The sequence below is a fragment of the Lactuca virosa genome, chromosome 6, assembly GCF_052849685.1.
Source record: "Lactuca virosa cultivar CGN04683 chromosome 6, Lactuca_virosa_CGN04683_v6, whole genome shotgun sequence".
Taxonomy (NCBI): domain Eukaryota; kingdom Viridiplantae; phylum Streptophyta; class Magnoliopsida; order Asterales; family Asteraceae; genus Lactuca; species Lactuca virosa.
Genome location: NC_136431.1, coordinates 262,693,766 through 262,710,937, shown reverse-complemented (window position 1 = coordinate 262,710,937; position 17,172 = coordinate 262,693,766). Strand labels below are relative to the sequence as shown.

At 38.5% G+C, this 17,172-nt stretch overlaps 2 protein-coding genes and 1 pseudogene across 2 annotated transcripts; 2 read left to right on the top strand and 1 right to left on the bottom strand.

Annotated features, from left to right (window-relative positions):
* The first annotated feature begins 4,428 nt into the window (after window positions 1–4,428).
* Window positions 4,429–5,352, top strand: LOC145122492 (uncharacterized). The gene has a single exon (XM_079058090.1). It carries the CDS (start codon window positions 4,429–4,431, stop codon window positions 5,350–5,352), a length of 924 nt encoding a protein of 307 aa, XP_078914216.1.
* Window positions 5,353–6,602: 1,250 nt separating this feature from the next.
* On the bottom strand, window positions 6,603–7,070 carry LOC145122491 (DELLA protein GAIP-like). The gene has a single exon (XM_079058089.1). The coding sequence runs from the start codon at window positions 7,068–7,070 to the stop codon at window positions 6,603–6,605; it is 468 nt and encodes a 155-aa protein (XP_078914215.1).
* A 2,967-nt stretch (window positions 7,071–10,037) lies between these two features.
* On the top strand, window positions 10,038–16,544 carry LOC145122490 (putative acetyltransferase At3g50280; annotated as a pseudogene).
* Window positions 16,545–17,172: the final 628 nt, after the last annotated feature.

Genomic DNA, 17,172 nt, shown 5'->3' with positions numbered 1-17,172 from the left:
TGCTAGGAATTGGTTCACATAAGGAACATGGGTTAGTAGATGGATCCGAATGAGCCGGGGGAATGGTCGGAGTGGTATGCCGATCAGAAGGTGATGTGAGAAGAGGCCCATCATCCAAAAAAGAGATTCAGCTTTGAAAAATCTGAAGACACGTTTGGAGCAGCAAATGGAAAAGAAGTTTCATTAAAACGTGCATGGCGAGTGATGTAGCCGGATCAATACATTTGTACCCCTTATATTGAGGATGATATCCAATGAAGATGCAAGGTATACTCCGTGGGGCAAGCTTGTGGGCTGAATAGTCACGAAGATACGGGTAGACTTGGCAACCAAAGGTGCAAAATTTTTCATAGGAAGGTATGCGTGAGAAGAGCAACTCAAATGGAGAATGGTTATTGAGCACCTTGGTTGGAAGTCAATTGATAATATAGGTAGCAGAATTGAAAGAATCAACCCAATATAATGTCGGAACATGAGCATGAAAAAGCATAGCAAGACCAGTTTCAACAATGTGCTTATGCTTTCGTTCAGCTCTGCCATTTTGTTTGGGAGTATGCGGGCACGAAAGCTGATGAAAAATACCATGTTCTTCGAAGATTCCACGAACGATGTGATTGACAAATTCACCGCCCCCATCACTTTGGAATACCTTAATTTTGCGTGATAGTTGTGTTTGAACAAGTCGGATAAAATTCTTTAAGACAACATAAAACCTATTCTTATTGCGCAAAGGATAAAACCATGTGAAACAAGAGTGATCATCAATAAACACAACATAATATAAATAGCCATTGGATTCAACCGGAGCTGGTCCCCACAAATCACAGTGTATCAAATCTAACAGATGTAATGATCATTTAGGATTTAAAGCAAAAGCTAATTTTTCCCCCTTAGAAAGGTGACAAGGTTCACAAGAAACTGGTTTAGGAAAAATAGAAGTAACATTCAACAAACCAAGGTTTTGTAAACTAGAAATAACATCAAAAGAGGTATGTCCTAAACGATTATGCCATAGTTCAAAATAAACTTTATTAGAAGATCCGTAAGAAGCTGTCAGGGCTGTGTGTCCATCTCTAAGCACGTATAATCCATCCTCACACCGACCTCTTGCTATCACTTGTTTGGCTGCCCTGTCCTAAATATGAAAGAATGGTTGAGAAAAAAGAACATCAACTGGATTATCCATGGTGAGTTTACTAATGGATAACAAATTCTTGGTCAAATGAGGAACAACCAAGATATTGCGTAAAGTAATATTTTTATGAACCATGGATTCTCCTATATGTGAAACTGGCAGATTGTTTCCATTACCAAAAACAACATGTGAATTACCAGAATACGGAGTAGATGAGGTGACGTTGTCTGGTGAGGAACTCATATGTGCAGTTGCTCCCGAGTCCACATACCAATCGGGATTTCCCTGAGTGACATGACACTGGGAATGAAAAGCTTGTGCCAAGTTGGAGTCTTGATGGAGAGAGTTTGAAGCATAAGTGGACAAACTTGGACAAGAGGACACATAATGTCCATTTGTTCGACAAAGTTGACAATGGGGAGGACGACGCCCCCCACGGCCTCTACCACCACCAGCAGATCCACGAGATCCACCAAGTGAATAATTAGAAGACCGACCCCTGTTGTTAGTGGATCGAGATTGCGAGAGAAAAGTTGCGGGTGGAGTAGTGGTGCCATGGATGGATTGTAAGAATAACTCATGGCTTTCTGCCTGTGATATAAGATCACGAAAAGTAGGTGATGGTTAACTGGTGCGTATGGAAATAGAGAATGTTTCAAATGAAGGCCCTAATCCACATAAGAACCAGTGGATTTTATCCATATCTTCAACAGGTTGGCCTATGGCAGCCCATTTATCACAAGCAGACTTGAACTTTCTTCCATATTCTGAGATAGTAGAGTTACCTTTTGTCATCTGGCGCAAAGAGTCTCGTAAAGAATGAATTCTTTCTACCGAAGAACTGTTGTAGGCGGATTCCAGTGAAGTCCAGATCAGATGAGCTGTGGAGAGGCCAAGCACTTCAGCAACAGCCTCTTCAGTCAACGAAGAATTAAGAAGGATCACATCCTTCTGATCAAGATCAAACCAGGAGGTACACGTTGGATTCAGAACTAATTTGTCGTCGACTGTGATTGTTTTGTAAGGTGGAACAGAGGTGTCATCAACATGAGGCAAAAGCTTCTGATAGGGGAGTAAGGGAAGCATTTGATTCTTCCAGAGAAGATAACTGGTGGAACATAAGTTGATGGGAATCATATGAAGCAAAGTGTTCATTGAAAAGGTCCCATCTTGAGAAGTCGACATCGCCTAGGGTTTTGAGAAAGAGAAGAAGAAAAAATAGAGGGAGGGAAGGATCGGGTGTTTTAGGCTGATACCATGTAATACTGAGATCAATTGAACCAGACACATAATCGTGTGTATGATATTGAATATATATTGAGAAGTTACAATAGTGAGATCCTATAAAGTAGGGGTGTTCATGGTGTGGTTTGAAACCGTGAAACCGGTCAAACCGGTCATCGGTTTGGTTTCGTGGTTTGTATTTTTCTTTACGGTTTGGTTTGCGACTTCAAATTCTCGAAATCGTAATGAACGGTTTGGCTTACGGTTTAAAATTTTTCAAGCCGTATAAAACCGGACCGGACCGTAGGATTTATATATATATATATATATATATATATATATATATATATATATATATATATATATAAACTTTTTTATATGTAATTAACAAATTATATATAAAAAAATATGTGTGTTTATTGTATGTAAAAATAATAAATATGTAATGTGTGTTGTATTACGTAATATGGTAATATGTAAAAGAATAAATATGTTTTGTGTATGTTTTATATATGCATATTTTGTTTTATAAGAAATGTGTTGTGTTACGTAATATTGGTAATATGTAAAATAATAAATATGTTATGTGTACGTTTTATATATGCATATTCTATTTTATAAGAAGTGTATATATAGTTATATACAATACATTTAAATATGTACTGTGTTTGTTTTATACATGCATATTAAATATTTGTGTTTATAATATATGAATATCAAATCGTCAGCCACCTCTTAAGTGAACAAAAAAGAAGAGAAGAAGAAAACATGTTACGTGGGTTGTGTAAAAGATTATTAAAAAGTTTAAAAATCTCACCTCCCACATCGCCCGTAGAGAAATAACAAAAGGAAGGCAAGGACTATAAGAAGGAGCATTTATCAGCTTAGAAAAACAAGACAATTGTGCCTTGAGCTAGCAGGCTCCATTGAGACATTGTTTTCCCTAAAATTAGGGTTGTGCATGGGTTGGTTTTGGACCCAAACTCAATCCAACCCATAAATGTTTGGTATCTGGTTTTCAGAACTCAATAAGATCGGTTTCTAGTTGGTTCGGTTTCTTGGGTTCTGAGGTCGGTTTGGTCGGTTTTTTTGGTTTCTTGGGTTCAACTCATACACTCACGGGTTCTGGGTTTAAACCCATGGGTTTTGGGTTTTAACCCATTTTCCAAAAACGAAGCAATAAGTAAAATACTTCAAAAACACCAAATTGAAGTTAAATACTTCAAAAAACATGAGTATTACAACCAAATAGTCAACTACAAGTTACAACTAAAGCCTAAAATAGTCTATTATAACCAAAAAAACAATCAAGTATGAGTCGGTTTCTCGGGTTGGATGGGTCGTTTCTTGGGGCGGTTTGTCGGTTTTAAGTATGGGTCGGTTTCTGGGTAAAAACCGAAACCGAACCCGACTTTTCGGTTTTTAAAAAATTCAAACCCTAACCGTCGGTTTTGCTTCGGTTTTTTCGGTTTCGGTTTCGTCAGTTTTAGTCGGTTTCTCGGTTTGTTGGTTTGGGTTTGCTCACCCCTACCTAAAATGGGCTGGACAAACTTGGTCCCTTTGTATAGTTTGGAGTCTAAGCTGACCTGATTTAATGGGCTTTACTGAATAGGCCTATAAAGCCCAAACTATGAAACAAAACCGGAGCCAAACTGTTAGTAATGGTTCGGTCTGATTCAGTTTTAATTTTAAACGATTTGACTTTGGTTTTTGATTTACAAAAATCGTTACTAACGGCTTGACTTTGGTTTAATATAAAAACCGAAAAATCCGGACCGTGAACACCCCTACTATAAAGTAGGATCTAGAAGATGTACATATATACATAACACAATAAACAATATATACAATATATAGTTATCTAATAGTGTTGTCTCGTATTCCCGACGACGAAATGAAACGGCCAATGAAATTGAATTTGATTCTTTTGACCGTTGAACGGTCAAATTGTGAAGTTTATTTTATTTGATTTTGTTTTTCAAAAACTTAATAACTTTATAAATAAAATCCTCACACTTCATCACTTACATATCATCAAAATTTTACTCTCATTCTAAACCAAAAAACACATGGAAGATTTGGAAGTGTTAAAATTTTTTGACTCGGATGATGATGGGGAATTCATTTCGACTTTCTTCAATGTTATGCAACACATTCACGATAAAGAAAGTTCGAATGTTGCTCGTACAAGGGCGGTCATCAATCGTGATCTTCGAGCCGCACACGACTTATTGGTACGTGATTACTTCACCGATAATTGTCTTTACAACGAAAACGCATTCGAACGTCGTTTCCGTCTAAATAAGACGATATTTTTACGTATTAGTAATGCTTTAGAAGCCCGTTATAATTTTTTCAAACAAAAACCCGACCCTAGAGGAAGAATGAGTTTTAGTAATATACAAAAGTGTGCGGTTACACTTAGGTATTTAGGATACGGTATAGCATTTGATGCATCAGACGAATACTTTAAAGTATCTGAGAGGACGTCAATTGATTGTGTAGATTGGTTTTGCGCATGTGTATATGAGGTTTTTCATCAAGAATATTTGCGTAAACCAACTCCACGTGATATTGAGAGATTATATTCAGCTCATGAAGAGAGGCATGGATTTCCGGTTATGCTTGGCAGTCTAGATTGTATGCATGTGACTTGGGGAAAATGTTCAAATGCATGGTGTGGTCAATTCACTCGAGTAGATATAGGTGAACCAAGTATAATCCTAGAAGCTGTCGCGTCTCAGGATTTATGGATATGGCATTCTTTTTTTGGAGTCGCGAGGTCTAACAACGACATTAACGTTCTTGGCCAGTCTCCACTTTTTAACAATTTTTGGAACGGCAAAGCACCTGATATAACGTTCACGGTGAACGGACATTCGTACAAATACAATTACTACCTTTGTGATGGAATATACCCGGATTATTCTACATTTATGACATATTCGGTTCCTCGAAGTGAAAAGGAAAAGTTGTTAACAAAAAGACAGTAATCAACGAGGAAGGATATCGAGAAGGCATTTGGAGTCCTCACGCAGACGTGACATGTAGTGAAATACATTACAAGAATTTGGGATAAGGATAGAATAAACGAATGGTCCTAGCATGTATTATAATGCATAATATGATCATTGAAGATCAATGTCGAGCGATTTGCACGTTCGATCCGGACGACGTCGTCATCCCGCTTGAAGAGTTCGTACCTGGAACGAATGAATTTTTATCACGAGTTGTTGAAATTCATAACAGCGAAACGTGTTTCAATATTTGAGAAGATATCGCGGATCATTTGTACGAACTCAACATGAACGAAGATTAGTTTTTTTTACTTATGTTTGTTTGTTTTTTTTAATTAGGTTATGTAAGTTAATGTAACGTTTTTTTTATTCTAGGTTAATTAAGTAATGTAGTTTGAAGTTGTATTTTTATTTTTAATGTTTTTATTTTTATTTTTTGTATTTTAATTAATGTAATTTGGTATTTTAAATTAATAAAAGAAAAAACAACATAAATGGTCCCTGTGGTTACCCAAAATCTGAAGTTTAGTCCCCGTGGTTTAAAAACCTCATAGATGGTCCCTGTGTTTTCAAAACTTTTGATGTTTGGTCCTTTTTGCTAACTCCGTTAGCTTTCCACCGTTAAATGAAGGGTATTTTTGTCATTTAACTATCCAGGGACCTTTTATGAGGTTTTCTTTTCTTTTATTTTTTTAAATTAAATTTAATATCCAAGGTCTCTCTCTCTCTCTCTCTCTCTCTCTCTCTCTCTCTTTCTCTCTCTAAAACACGTACACACAAACATTAACATCTCTCCACCTTGATCATCTGATCATCATCCACGACCACCATCATCGCGCAAGAAACCATTGATCCCCTTCTCTCTATCATGTGTTTTAGTTTCTCTTAATAGCTAGGTTTTGATAATTTTGAAAAGTGATGTCTAATTCCATATCGTGAAGCTGTGAAACAAGAAACAACCAGGTTGGGGCGTGAACGAATTAAAGTCATTGGGGAATTTCCACAAACAGTTGGTGTGCAGATTAAGAAGTTTACCATGGAATCTTTGTTTTTACTTCTAATTGAAATCCAAATTGTAGGTGGACTCAATACACAAAAATGTACAGTAAAGGAAAATGAAAATATATACATAAAAACGAATTTATGATTTCTTGAATCAATCACTTATACCCATGTGTAAGGAATCAGTCATGGGTTAAAACACAGAACAAAGAAACATACTGATCTTATTCCCTTTCAATTGCGTTTTCGGGGATCCTCTGTAGATTGTCAACGAAGACAGAAGATGAGTCCACAACCGACCGAGTTACAGAGGCGGTGTTGTTCACAAACGAATCATCGATAACATGTGGTTGATTTGTGGGGTTCAACTCACAAATCATTGATTTAAGATCTGAATGATTATAATGAATAGAATCAGAAGCAAGCTGGGACAACCCGTCATCGTTCCCCAAAACACCCTCCAGATGCTCGATCTTTTGTGCAATATCAGCCATATCACACGACTTAATTTTGTAACCAATCACCACCAACAACTCATCAACGTTGGAATCTTGATCTTCAACCTTATCCCACAGCTTCGATTTCCCGATCACATCTAAAAAAACAAAAGCAGAGGCAGCAATGGTAGAGGCGAAAGTGGAACTGTCGCCATCATAGAAGGTGTAATCTTGTTGTGGGTAATCCCGCTCCATTTTCATCTTCTTGGAAGAATTTGAGCATTTGTTGGGCGATGGTAGTGCTAATGATTATATAGGGAAAACGAGGGTGAAGAAAAGAGAAGTGGGCCGAGGTTCTGTGCTCATGTCTCGAAGAGAGAGAGAGAGAGAGAGAGAGAGAGAGAGAGAGAGAGAGAGAGAGAGAGACCTTTTATATATTTAATTATGTTTATTTTTTTTTAAATACGAGAAACATCATAAATGGTCCCTGTGGTGGTGAAATGACGAAAATACCCTTCAGTTAACAGACAAACTTAACGGAGTTAGCAAAAAGGACCAAACATCAAAAGTTTTGAAAACACAGGGACCATCTATGAGGTTTTTAAACCACGGAGACTAAACTTCAGATTTTGGGTAACCACAGGGACCATTTATGATGTTTTTTCTTAATAAAAATTAGTATTTAAAAAAAATATGATTTTTATCTATTTTTTATTTAAATTTAATTAATAAAATGAGGTGAAGTGGTGTGTTTAGTGGTAAGTATCTCATGGTTAGTAGTAGGGAATGTGGTGATGATGTGGCACCCACCACTATAGTGGTTAGTGGTGGGTACAACGGATAGCCTTAGGCTCTGGGAAGTGGTCAGTGGTCATCACCAACCCATCGAAAAAACGTTGTCATCTCTACGTCAGTTTCACCACTAACCTACTAGACATTGGAAATGGTTACCACTCTACAATTTTCTTATTTTTTTTATGATTAAATTAAATAAAAACATAATTTAAAACATAATAAAATATTTTACATTAATTGAAATCACATTATATAAATTAAAAAACATAGAAAATTAAACCTAAAAATATAGAAAATTAAAGCTAAATTACTAAAAAAACATAAAAAATTAAACCTAAATTACTAAAAAAACATAGAAAATTAAACCTAAATTACTAAAAAACATAAAAAATATAGAATCTAGTTGCGATATTTGTCGAGAATTCTTGTTGAATTTTTAAAAAAGCCCTTAAATTTTTCGGGTCGAGATTCGGTTGCGGAACTGTGTATAAAATTTGAAGGTCGGTGAGTGCCATTTTTCGCGACGAGCTTCCTCTGTTGATTCAAATTTTCTTTCTAAAAAACTTAGAGTTTTGTCTATTTTCTCCGCTAGTACGTCCTCTTTGGTTGATTTTCCACTTGAAGATGCCCCCTTTCTCGTTTTGTCCCTTCCCGGTGGTCGACGAAGTTGGACGTCTGGTAGACCCTCCTCCTCGGTGGCGTCGAACTCCTCTTTGAGGTCGATGCTAACACTAATGTCCGACTCGGACGTTCTCGCCCTTTTGTTGGAGCCGGAGGGAGATCCCGAATGTGTCGTATATGGATAAAGGACCCATTTTGCACCTCACGCTTTTTGGTTGGCGAATGATTTACCATTGTTGGTAATTTTAAATCGGTACAACGCGGTTGACAAAATGTTGAAATCGTTGCTACCATTTTTATGCATATTTTTAAGATTGTCAAATACGCTGTTAAATTTCGTGCTAGCCGCTCGAAGGTCACGTCATTTTGCATTGACCGAGTCGTATGTCCGACTCATTTGTCTTCCTAATAACGCGTGGAAGCGGTCTAAAACACGATTCCAAAAACATTGACTCGTTTGCGCGTAGCCGACATCCCCGTTTTGTGATATGAAAATTCAAGTTTTAGCTAAAGTTTCCTCCTCCTCTTCGGTCCATTGCGTACTTTTCTTTTTCCTTGGATTTTTTTGATTTTTTTTGCCTTCTATGACTTGGTTTTGTTTCTTCAACCCGTTCGTCGTCGTCGTCATTGTCAAGGTTTATAAGTTGAGATTGAGATAATGGAACTTGAGATGGTTGTGAAGGTTGTTGACGTTGAGAAGTTTGGGGTTGAAATTACGGAGAATGTTGTTTTTGAAAGGCTTGAAATTGGAGTTGATTGAATTGTGGTGGTTGTTGTTGGTAGTAGTGTGGGTGGTGTGAAAGATTGGTGAATAGAAGTTGTTGTTGGATTAGAGATGTTATCAATTACATGTAACTAAGATTTTCTAATGGATCATTTAGAGTGTTTGGGGTGGGTGGGGTATTTTGATTTGGATCCATAAAACTATACGAGGAAAGAATATTTTTTGTTGAATATGTGTTTGTATTGAAAGTGTGTGTGTGTGTTTGAAATGTAAAATGAATGTGTATATATAGAGAAATTTATTAATAACTGAACGATTTTTTTTAAGTATTAAACGGTCGAAAATGTCCCAAACCCTTCCCCCCAACGATCAAAATGAGAGGCCAATCAAATCATCTGTCGCCGTCCGTCTTCGTGTCCACACCACAGTCAAAGCACCGACCCTAAGGACGGTGTTCACGCGTCTTGGAGAACTCCATGTCAGCCTCTCACGCGTCTTCCTTGTACCACAGTGGATAACCTTATATCCCTATGCTTCGAACATCCAGAAAACAAAGAAGACGGCCAATGAGTAAATGACAAGGTAATACTTTGCGAAGATTTTTGAATACTTTATATGTTTTATTTTTCTTTTTTGTAGTTTTTTGGGAAAGGAATCTAGACAACTTTTGTAAAGTCACCAAAGTATTGAGCTCTTTTTGCAGTGTGGTGTTTGGCGCCATTTAGAATGGTCCCACTTTTATATAATGTTTTTGAGTAATTATAAAAATGGTAAATGTAGTTTATAAACTCTTTATAAAAACGTACAGCTTTATCTTTTTGATGCTCACAGCCAATCTAAAATATGTTTTTTTTCTTTTCTTTTTCTGGTTTTGGTCTTTGAAATTTTTAAAAAGTTCTTAATAAGACTTTCCAATTCTCTTTCAATTAAAAAAAAATTATTATAAGATCTCTCTCTCTCTCTCTCTCTCTCTCTCTCTCTCTCTCTCTCTCTCTCTCTCTCTCTCTCTCTCTCTCTCTCTCTCTCTCTCTCTCTCTCAAAACATCATAAGAGAACAATTGGTGATTGGTGATTTGCTATGAATGAGTTCTAAATCTGTAAAAAAAAACATCTTAGAGTGTTTCATAAAGCCACTGCACGACCTCTCACCGCAGGCAAAGCAACATTTCCACTTCACACCCTTTGAACTGTCCAGCATCAACGTCAGCTATAGCCAAAAGGGTATCCTGTTTGCAAATCCACCACCATCAGAAAAGCAAGATTTCTCCATAACCGCTTACATGGATGATCTCCGACGCTCCCTCTCCGCCGCCCTCGATCATTTCTACCCGCTCGCCAGCCATTTGGCCACTAAAATAGAAGAAACCCCACCTTTATATGTCATCTACTTAGACTCTAAAAACACCCCCGACGTCAAGTTCATCTACGCGACGGTGGACGCCACCATATCTGACATCCTTCAGCTTGCCGACGTACCCATGGTTTTTCGTTCGTTTTTTGATCTTAATAACGCCATTAGCCATGATGGTCACACACCGCCATTGTTATCAATTCAAGTTACAGAGCTTATTGATGGAATCTTTATCGGTGGATCCGCCAACCATGTGGTCGCCGATGGAACCACTTTCTGGCATTTCATAGCTGCTTGGAGCGAAATATTCAAATACAAAGAACAATCTATTGTCTCAATCTCTCAACCTCCTGTACTCGAACGATGGGTCTTGGATGGGTCTGATCCTATTATCAGTCTCCCGTATACACACCAGGATCAATTTACAAAAGGAACCGAAGCTCCACCATTTATGGAGAGATTCTTCCACTTCTCCTCAGCCTCCGTCTCAAAACTCAAAACAAAAGCAAACTCTGGATACAATACTACTAAAATCTCAAGTTTACAGGCAGTGATTGAACTTTTTTAGAGGAGCGTTACTTGTGTTTGGCGCCTATCAGATGACTATGAAACCAATTGTAGCTTGATGACATGTAACCGGCGACGACTGAACCCACCTTTGTCTGATGACTATTTTGGTAACCCAATTTCTGTAATCAGAGGAACAACAACCGTCGGGGAATTGATGGCCGATAACTTGGGTGGGCAGCTTTCCGGTTATACGAAGCAATGACAAAGTACAACGATACAACAGTTAAGGAAAGCATGGAGTCATGGATTAAAACCCCGTTCATATATAAACGAAGTAAGTATTGGTGCAGACCCTGTTTTACACATCACAAAACAGAGTAAAATGGAAAGGATATTGTGTCAATTTTCTGATAATTCATGACATTAAAAAAACTGAAACGTTACATACTACTTAACCTACTATCCAGCTAGAAATGTGGAAACATAAAACCACTTGATTACTACTTCCTAAAGAAAAGGGAAAATGGCCAACATGGCTTTTGACAATGTACTACATTAACATAATGTAAGTTAAATAGAAATGGTCCTCAAACTTTCTGGATTATACCAACAAGTTATCCTAATCCAGAATACTAGATGTTCTTCGTTCCAAGCATGTTTTTCATCTCCTTAAACTTGTTCTTTGCAAGTGTCTTAGTGAGAATATCAGCTTGTTGTTCCACATTTGCAACAAACTTAGCAGTGACGTCTCCTCGTTTAATTTAGTCTCTAATGAAGTGAAAGCGAGTATCTACATGTTTGTTGCGTCCATGGAAGCCTAGATGTTTGACTAATTCGAGTATGGATTTGTTATCAATGAGTGTTGTCACTGGACCCAACTTTTCACCTGTTATTTTTTGAAAAAGTCTTTGGACCCATATGCCTTGGCATGTTGCCAAGTTTGCAGCCATGAATTCCGGCTCGCATGACAAAAGTGCAATGCATTGTTGCTTTTGAGAGCTCCATGTCACCAGATTTTTGTTTAAGTAAAATACCATGCCACCTGTGCTTCTCCTATCATTCACGTCCCTTGCATGATTGCTATCAGAGTATGCAACTATGTGCTTCTTTTCTTTGCTTCGTGTGTACACCAAACCAAGGTTGAGGGTTCCTTTAATGTACCTTAGGATTCTTTTCACTGCTTGATTGTGTTGTTCGGTGGGCCTTTCTAGGAAAAAAATTACAACTCCAACAACATAAGAGATGTCAGGTCGTGTGTGGCATATATATCTCAACCCTCCTACTATGCTTCTGTATTCAGTGGCATTCACAGGTTTTCCACTCTCATCTTTGGTGAGCTCCATGTTGTGCTCCATTGGGGTCTCTGTTGGGTTGTAGTCTAGCATGCCTGCCTTTTCCAATAGTTTTCTTTCATACTCCTCCTGTTTTAAGCTAATTCCACATACTTCTTGTGATACTTCAATAGCCAGGTAATATGACAGCAACCTCAGGTCACTCATTTCAAACTCTTGATTCATCTCCTTGTTAAATAGTTCAACATCTTCCTTGCTTCCTCCTGTGGCAATAAGGTCATCAACGTACACCCCTACAATCAATGAGTTATTACCTGCTTTCCTTGTGTACATTGTGTATTCATGAGCACATCTTACAAACCCAAGCAACTTTAGGTGTTTATCTAGGCATGCGTTCCATGCTCGGGGGGGCTTGACGGAGGCCATACAAGGCTTTGGATATCTTATACACCATTTCCGGTTTGTTTTTCTGCACGAATCCTTCAGGTTGGGAAACAAACACTTCCTCATCCAACTTGCCATGTAATAAGGCTGATGTCGATGAACGAGCCATCCATTGATACCTGCGATAGCCAAGATTATTCTCATCGTCTCCAAATGAGCCACAGGGGCGAATATCTCTTCAAAATAAACTCCTTGCTTTTGAACGTAGCCCTTAGCCACTAACCTAGCCTTGTGCTTCAGAATATTACCAAAAGGGTCTCGTTTCACTTTGAAGACCCATTTGAGACCAATAGGTCTCCGATCACGTGGCAGTTTTACTAACTCCCATGTGTTGTTTCTTTCAATTACAAACAATTCTTCTTCCATCGCTTTCACCCACTTGCTTTCTTTACTGGCTTGAGCGTATGATTCTGGTTCTTCATGGTCACCTGCAAGTAACAGCTCATCCTCCTGTCTATAAATGTCTGACAACCTCCTGTATCTTTTTGGAGCTCCGCCTCCTGTTGATTCCGATGAAGTGGTGTTTAAACTCGTTGAGTTGTTGGGTGTGGTAGGGTTTTCTTCTGTCGATGGTAATGGGCTGTTATGGGGAGTATCTTGGGCTAGGTCCACTGAGTCAGAAAATTCTTCATTATGGGTTTGTTGAATTGGGCTCTCTTGCGAGATGTCTTCGTAGGTTACATCTCTCAAGTAGTTGCTACCTTCCCCATTAAAAGGTCCTTCAATATCTTCTTGACTTATAAAATCATCACCATAGCCTTCTATCATGAACTGGATGCCAAGGCTGTCTTTGAACTTGACTGAGTTATTCCAAGACCATTCTCTATCTTCCTCGAAGCATACATCTCGACTTATACAGATTTTTCCGGTGTCGGGGTCAAGTAAGCGATAAGCTTTGCTCCCAAGTTTCGTTACCAAATACACCAATCACCTGCTTCTGTCTTCAAGTGTCCTCAGATGCCCTTTTACGACTTTTGTTTAAGCCGTGCAACCAAATACCCTCAAGTGGTCTAGATTTGGTTTTCTTCCAGCCCATGCTTCATACGACATCTTCTCTTTCAAAGCTTTGGTTATCATACGGTTTAGTACATAGACTGTATGCCTCACGGATTCCCCCTGCAGGGTTTCAGGGACTTTCATGTGTTTCAACATCGTTCTCGCCATTCCCACCGTTGTTCTATTTCTTCTCTCTACAACCCCGTTCTGTTGCTGGGAGAAAGGTGTTGTGAGATTTCGCTTCAAACAAGTTACCTCACAGTATGTAGTGAAGTCTTTAGACGTAAACTCACCACCGTGATCTGTTCTAAACGTCTTCATTCTTTCACATGTCTCATTTTCTACTAGGGTACAAAATTTCTTGAATATATCAAAGGTTTCATCCTTTGTCTTCATTAGGTATATCCACATCACACAACTAAAGTCGTCGACAAGAAGCAGAAAATACCTATTATATTCCTTGATGGCGTTGTAGGTTTAATGGGACCACAAAGATCATTGTGAACCAACTCGAGTTTCTTGCTTGCTTTGTACGTGGCTTGCAGTGGGTATGGTGTCCGTGTTTGTTTTCCAGCCAAGCACCAGTCGCACGAACGAGGTGGATTGATAATTAGGGGTAACCCATGGATCACACCATTCTCTGACATTAGTTTAAGAGCATTAAAGTTTACGTTCCCTAACCTCCCACGCCATAACCAATCTTTCTCCCCTCCTTCTCCTAACAAGCATGCTGCTTTTACCTCTTCCAGTGTAATTTTTTACAACTTGTTTTCTGATCTTTTTACTTTCATTAGTAATCTTCCAGTTTGATCATGGATCCATAAGAATGACCCAAGCATCAAGATTTTATCACCGATTTCTACCAGTTGACCCAAGCTTATGATATTGTTGCATAGGCTTGGGATATAGTGTACTTCACTCAGCAACCTTTGTTCTCCATTCTTGCATTGGAAGAGAATCAACCCTTTTCCTTCGATCCTCACCCTTAAGCCATCTCTAAAACGAACATATCCCTTTATCGTCTTGTTTATCTCATGGAATGTTTCTTCTTCTCCTATCATGTGATTGATGGCCCCATTATCCAAGTACCATATCTTGGATTTTGTAGCTTCATCGCCATTTTTTCTCAGTTTTGGAGTCACCCGCTTTGCATTTAAATACACCTCCTCATGAACTTCACCCTTACTGTACACGGATTATAATAAAGCAGGTTCTTGATCATCGTTTCCCTGCATCAAATTGGCTTCATGAAACCTTTCCTTTCGTGGGCTCTTGCACTCTGTTGTATAGTGACCTTGTTCTTGACAGTTGTAACACACCACTATGCTTTTTTCTCGACTTGTTGTGTTCCGTCCTCCATCGAGACTCGAATGTGAACCTCCATCACGGTGACCCCCACGGTTTGAGTTACCTCTCCCACGACCACATGGGATCGATATTATGTTGCCTGGAGTCCCGCTGTAATGATTTATGGCCTTCATCCTTCTTCTTCTTTGTTTTGTCAAGCCACTCCTAATGTGTCATGAGTAAATTTCCTTCATTGGAGTCGCTTTGACCTCATATCCTTTCCTCGTGTGCTTTTAGTCTTCCTGTGACCTCTTCTACAGTTATATGTTACATGTCAGCAAACTGTTCTATGGTGGATGCAAGTTGCACGAACTTGTTTAGTACTGCTCGAAGCAGTTTCTTGACCATGTATGCCTCTTCAATTGTTTCACCCAACGCACGAATGTTACTGATGATGTTTGTGACTTTAACAACAAACTCATCCCTCGTTTCCGTTTCCTTCATGTGTCATAAGTAACTTTCCTTCATTAGAGTCGCTTTGACCTCATATCCTTTCCTCGTGTGCTTTTAATCTTCTTGTGACCTCTTCTACAGTTATATGTTACATGTCAGCAAACTGTTCTATGGTGGATGCAAGTTGCACGAACTTGTTTGGTATTGCTCGAAGCAGTTTCTTGACCATGTATGCCTCTTCAATTGTTTCACCCAACGCACGAATGTTACTGATGATGTTTGTGACTTTAACAACAAACTCATCCCTCGTTTCCGTTTCCTTCATGTTCATCATTTCAAGTTCAGTCTTCACTGTCTGAACCATGTCCGTCTTCACCCGATCAGCCCCTAAGTACATGGTTTATAGAGTTTCCCACGCCTCTTTCATTGTCTTCTTCTCTGCCAATGATAAGAGCATATCTTCTGGAATACCCTGGTAGATAGCCGTCATTTCCATCTTGTCTTTCCGGACTTCAACGACTGCATTGGCTGTTCTTGGTTCTACTGCCTCCCAAACACCTTGGGCCTACATGAAAACTCTCATTTTGATTGCCCAAGCAGCATAATTTCTTCTCGAGATCATGGGGGTAGTGAAAGGTGATAGAACCGTCTTTTTCATTGTTGTTTCTTGTCATTTATGTCACTCGTGGTTGATACTTGGGCATATACCAGATTCGCTCTGATACCAAGTATTGGTGCAGACCCTGTTTTACACAGCACAAAACAGAGTAAAATGGAAAGGATATTGGGGCAATTATCTGATGATTCTTGACATTCAAAAAACTGAAACGTTACATACTACTTAACCTACTATCCATCTAGAAATATGGAAACATAAAACCACTTGATTACTACTTCCTAAAGAAAAGGGAAAATGGCCAACATGGTCTTTGACAACGTCCTACATTAACAGAATGTAACTTAAACAGTATTGGTCCTCAAACTTTCTAGATTATACCAACAGTAATATGATCGATCGAAACTTCATTCACGTTGTGGGCTCCCCAAGGTTTGACATGTATGGGTGCGAATTCGGGCGGGATAAAGCGGTGGTGGCTAAAAGTAGGTTTATAAACAAGGGCAACAAGAAGATAACTATGTATCTTGGACGGGAGGGTGGCGGGAGTATGGATGTGGAAATTTGTTTGGCTTTATCACAACATATGATGGATCTTGAAGCCAACGAGGAATTCATAAATGCTCTAAGGATCAAATGATATGATAAGCAAGAATATCAAATATTTACGAATGAAAGTTCCATGTCTGATGTGGAATATGGATCCTTTGAAGTTGTTCCCATTTTCCAATCACCGACTTACCACTTTTGGTGTTGTCAAATTGGTTTAATATATTTAAGTTATGAATTTAATCAATAAAAAATTACATTGAATGATCCATATGGTTTATTTAATTTGTGGCCTTTGGTCTCTAATTTTCTTTTAAAAATATATAAAAAAAAAGACTATATTACTTTTTCCTTTATATTTTTAAATTAATTTAATGTTTATCAGTTATTTACTTATTAAAATAATTGTTTAACAACTCACGTACCACCCATAGTCTCACCATTTTATCCTTATCCCATGTAACATTTAGTTTTAAGGTGCATGATTTTGAGGTTTCTTTATCATTTGAATGAAGTCATGACATGAGCAATGCCCCTCACGTCATGAGCCAAGGTTGACCTGTTGATCCGCATTCATTGAATATCACGACGTGAGCCCTTGTTGCTTACAACGTGAGAGCGGTCTAATGACAAAAACCCTAATTTTTCGGTATTTAATGGAATGAGAGGGCTAGGGTTCTCCACCCTCAGCCCCTCTCACACTCTAAGCCTCCATAAAC

What these genes read in the sequence shown, in the direction of transcription:
- LOC145122491 (XM_079058089.1), bottom strand. Translation starts at nt 7,070, where the DNA reads ATGGAGCGGGATTACCCACAACAAGATTACACCTTCTATGATGGCGAC.
- LOC145122492 (XM_079058090.1), top strand. Translation starts at nt 4,429, where the DNA reads ATGGAAGATTTGGAAGTGTTAAAATTTTTTGACTCGGATGATGATGGG.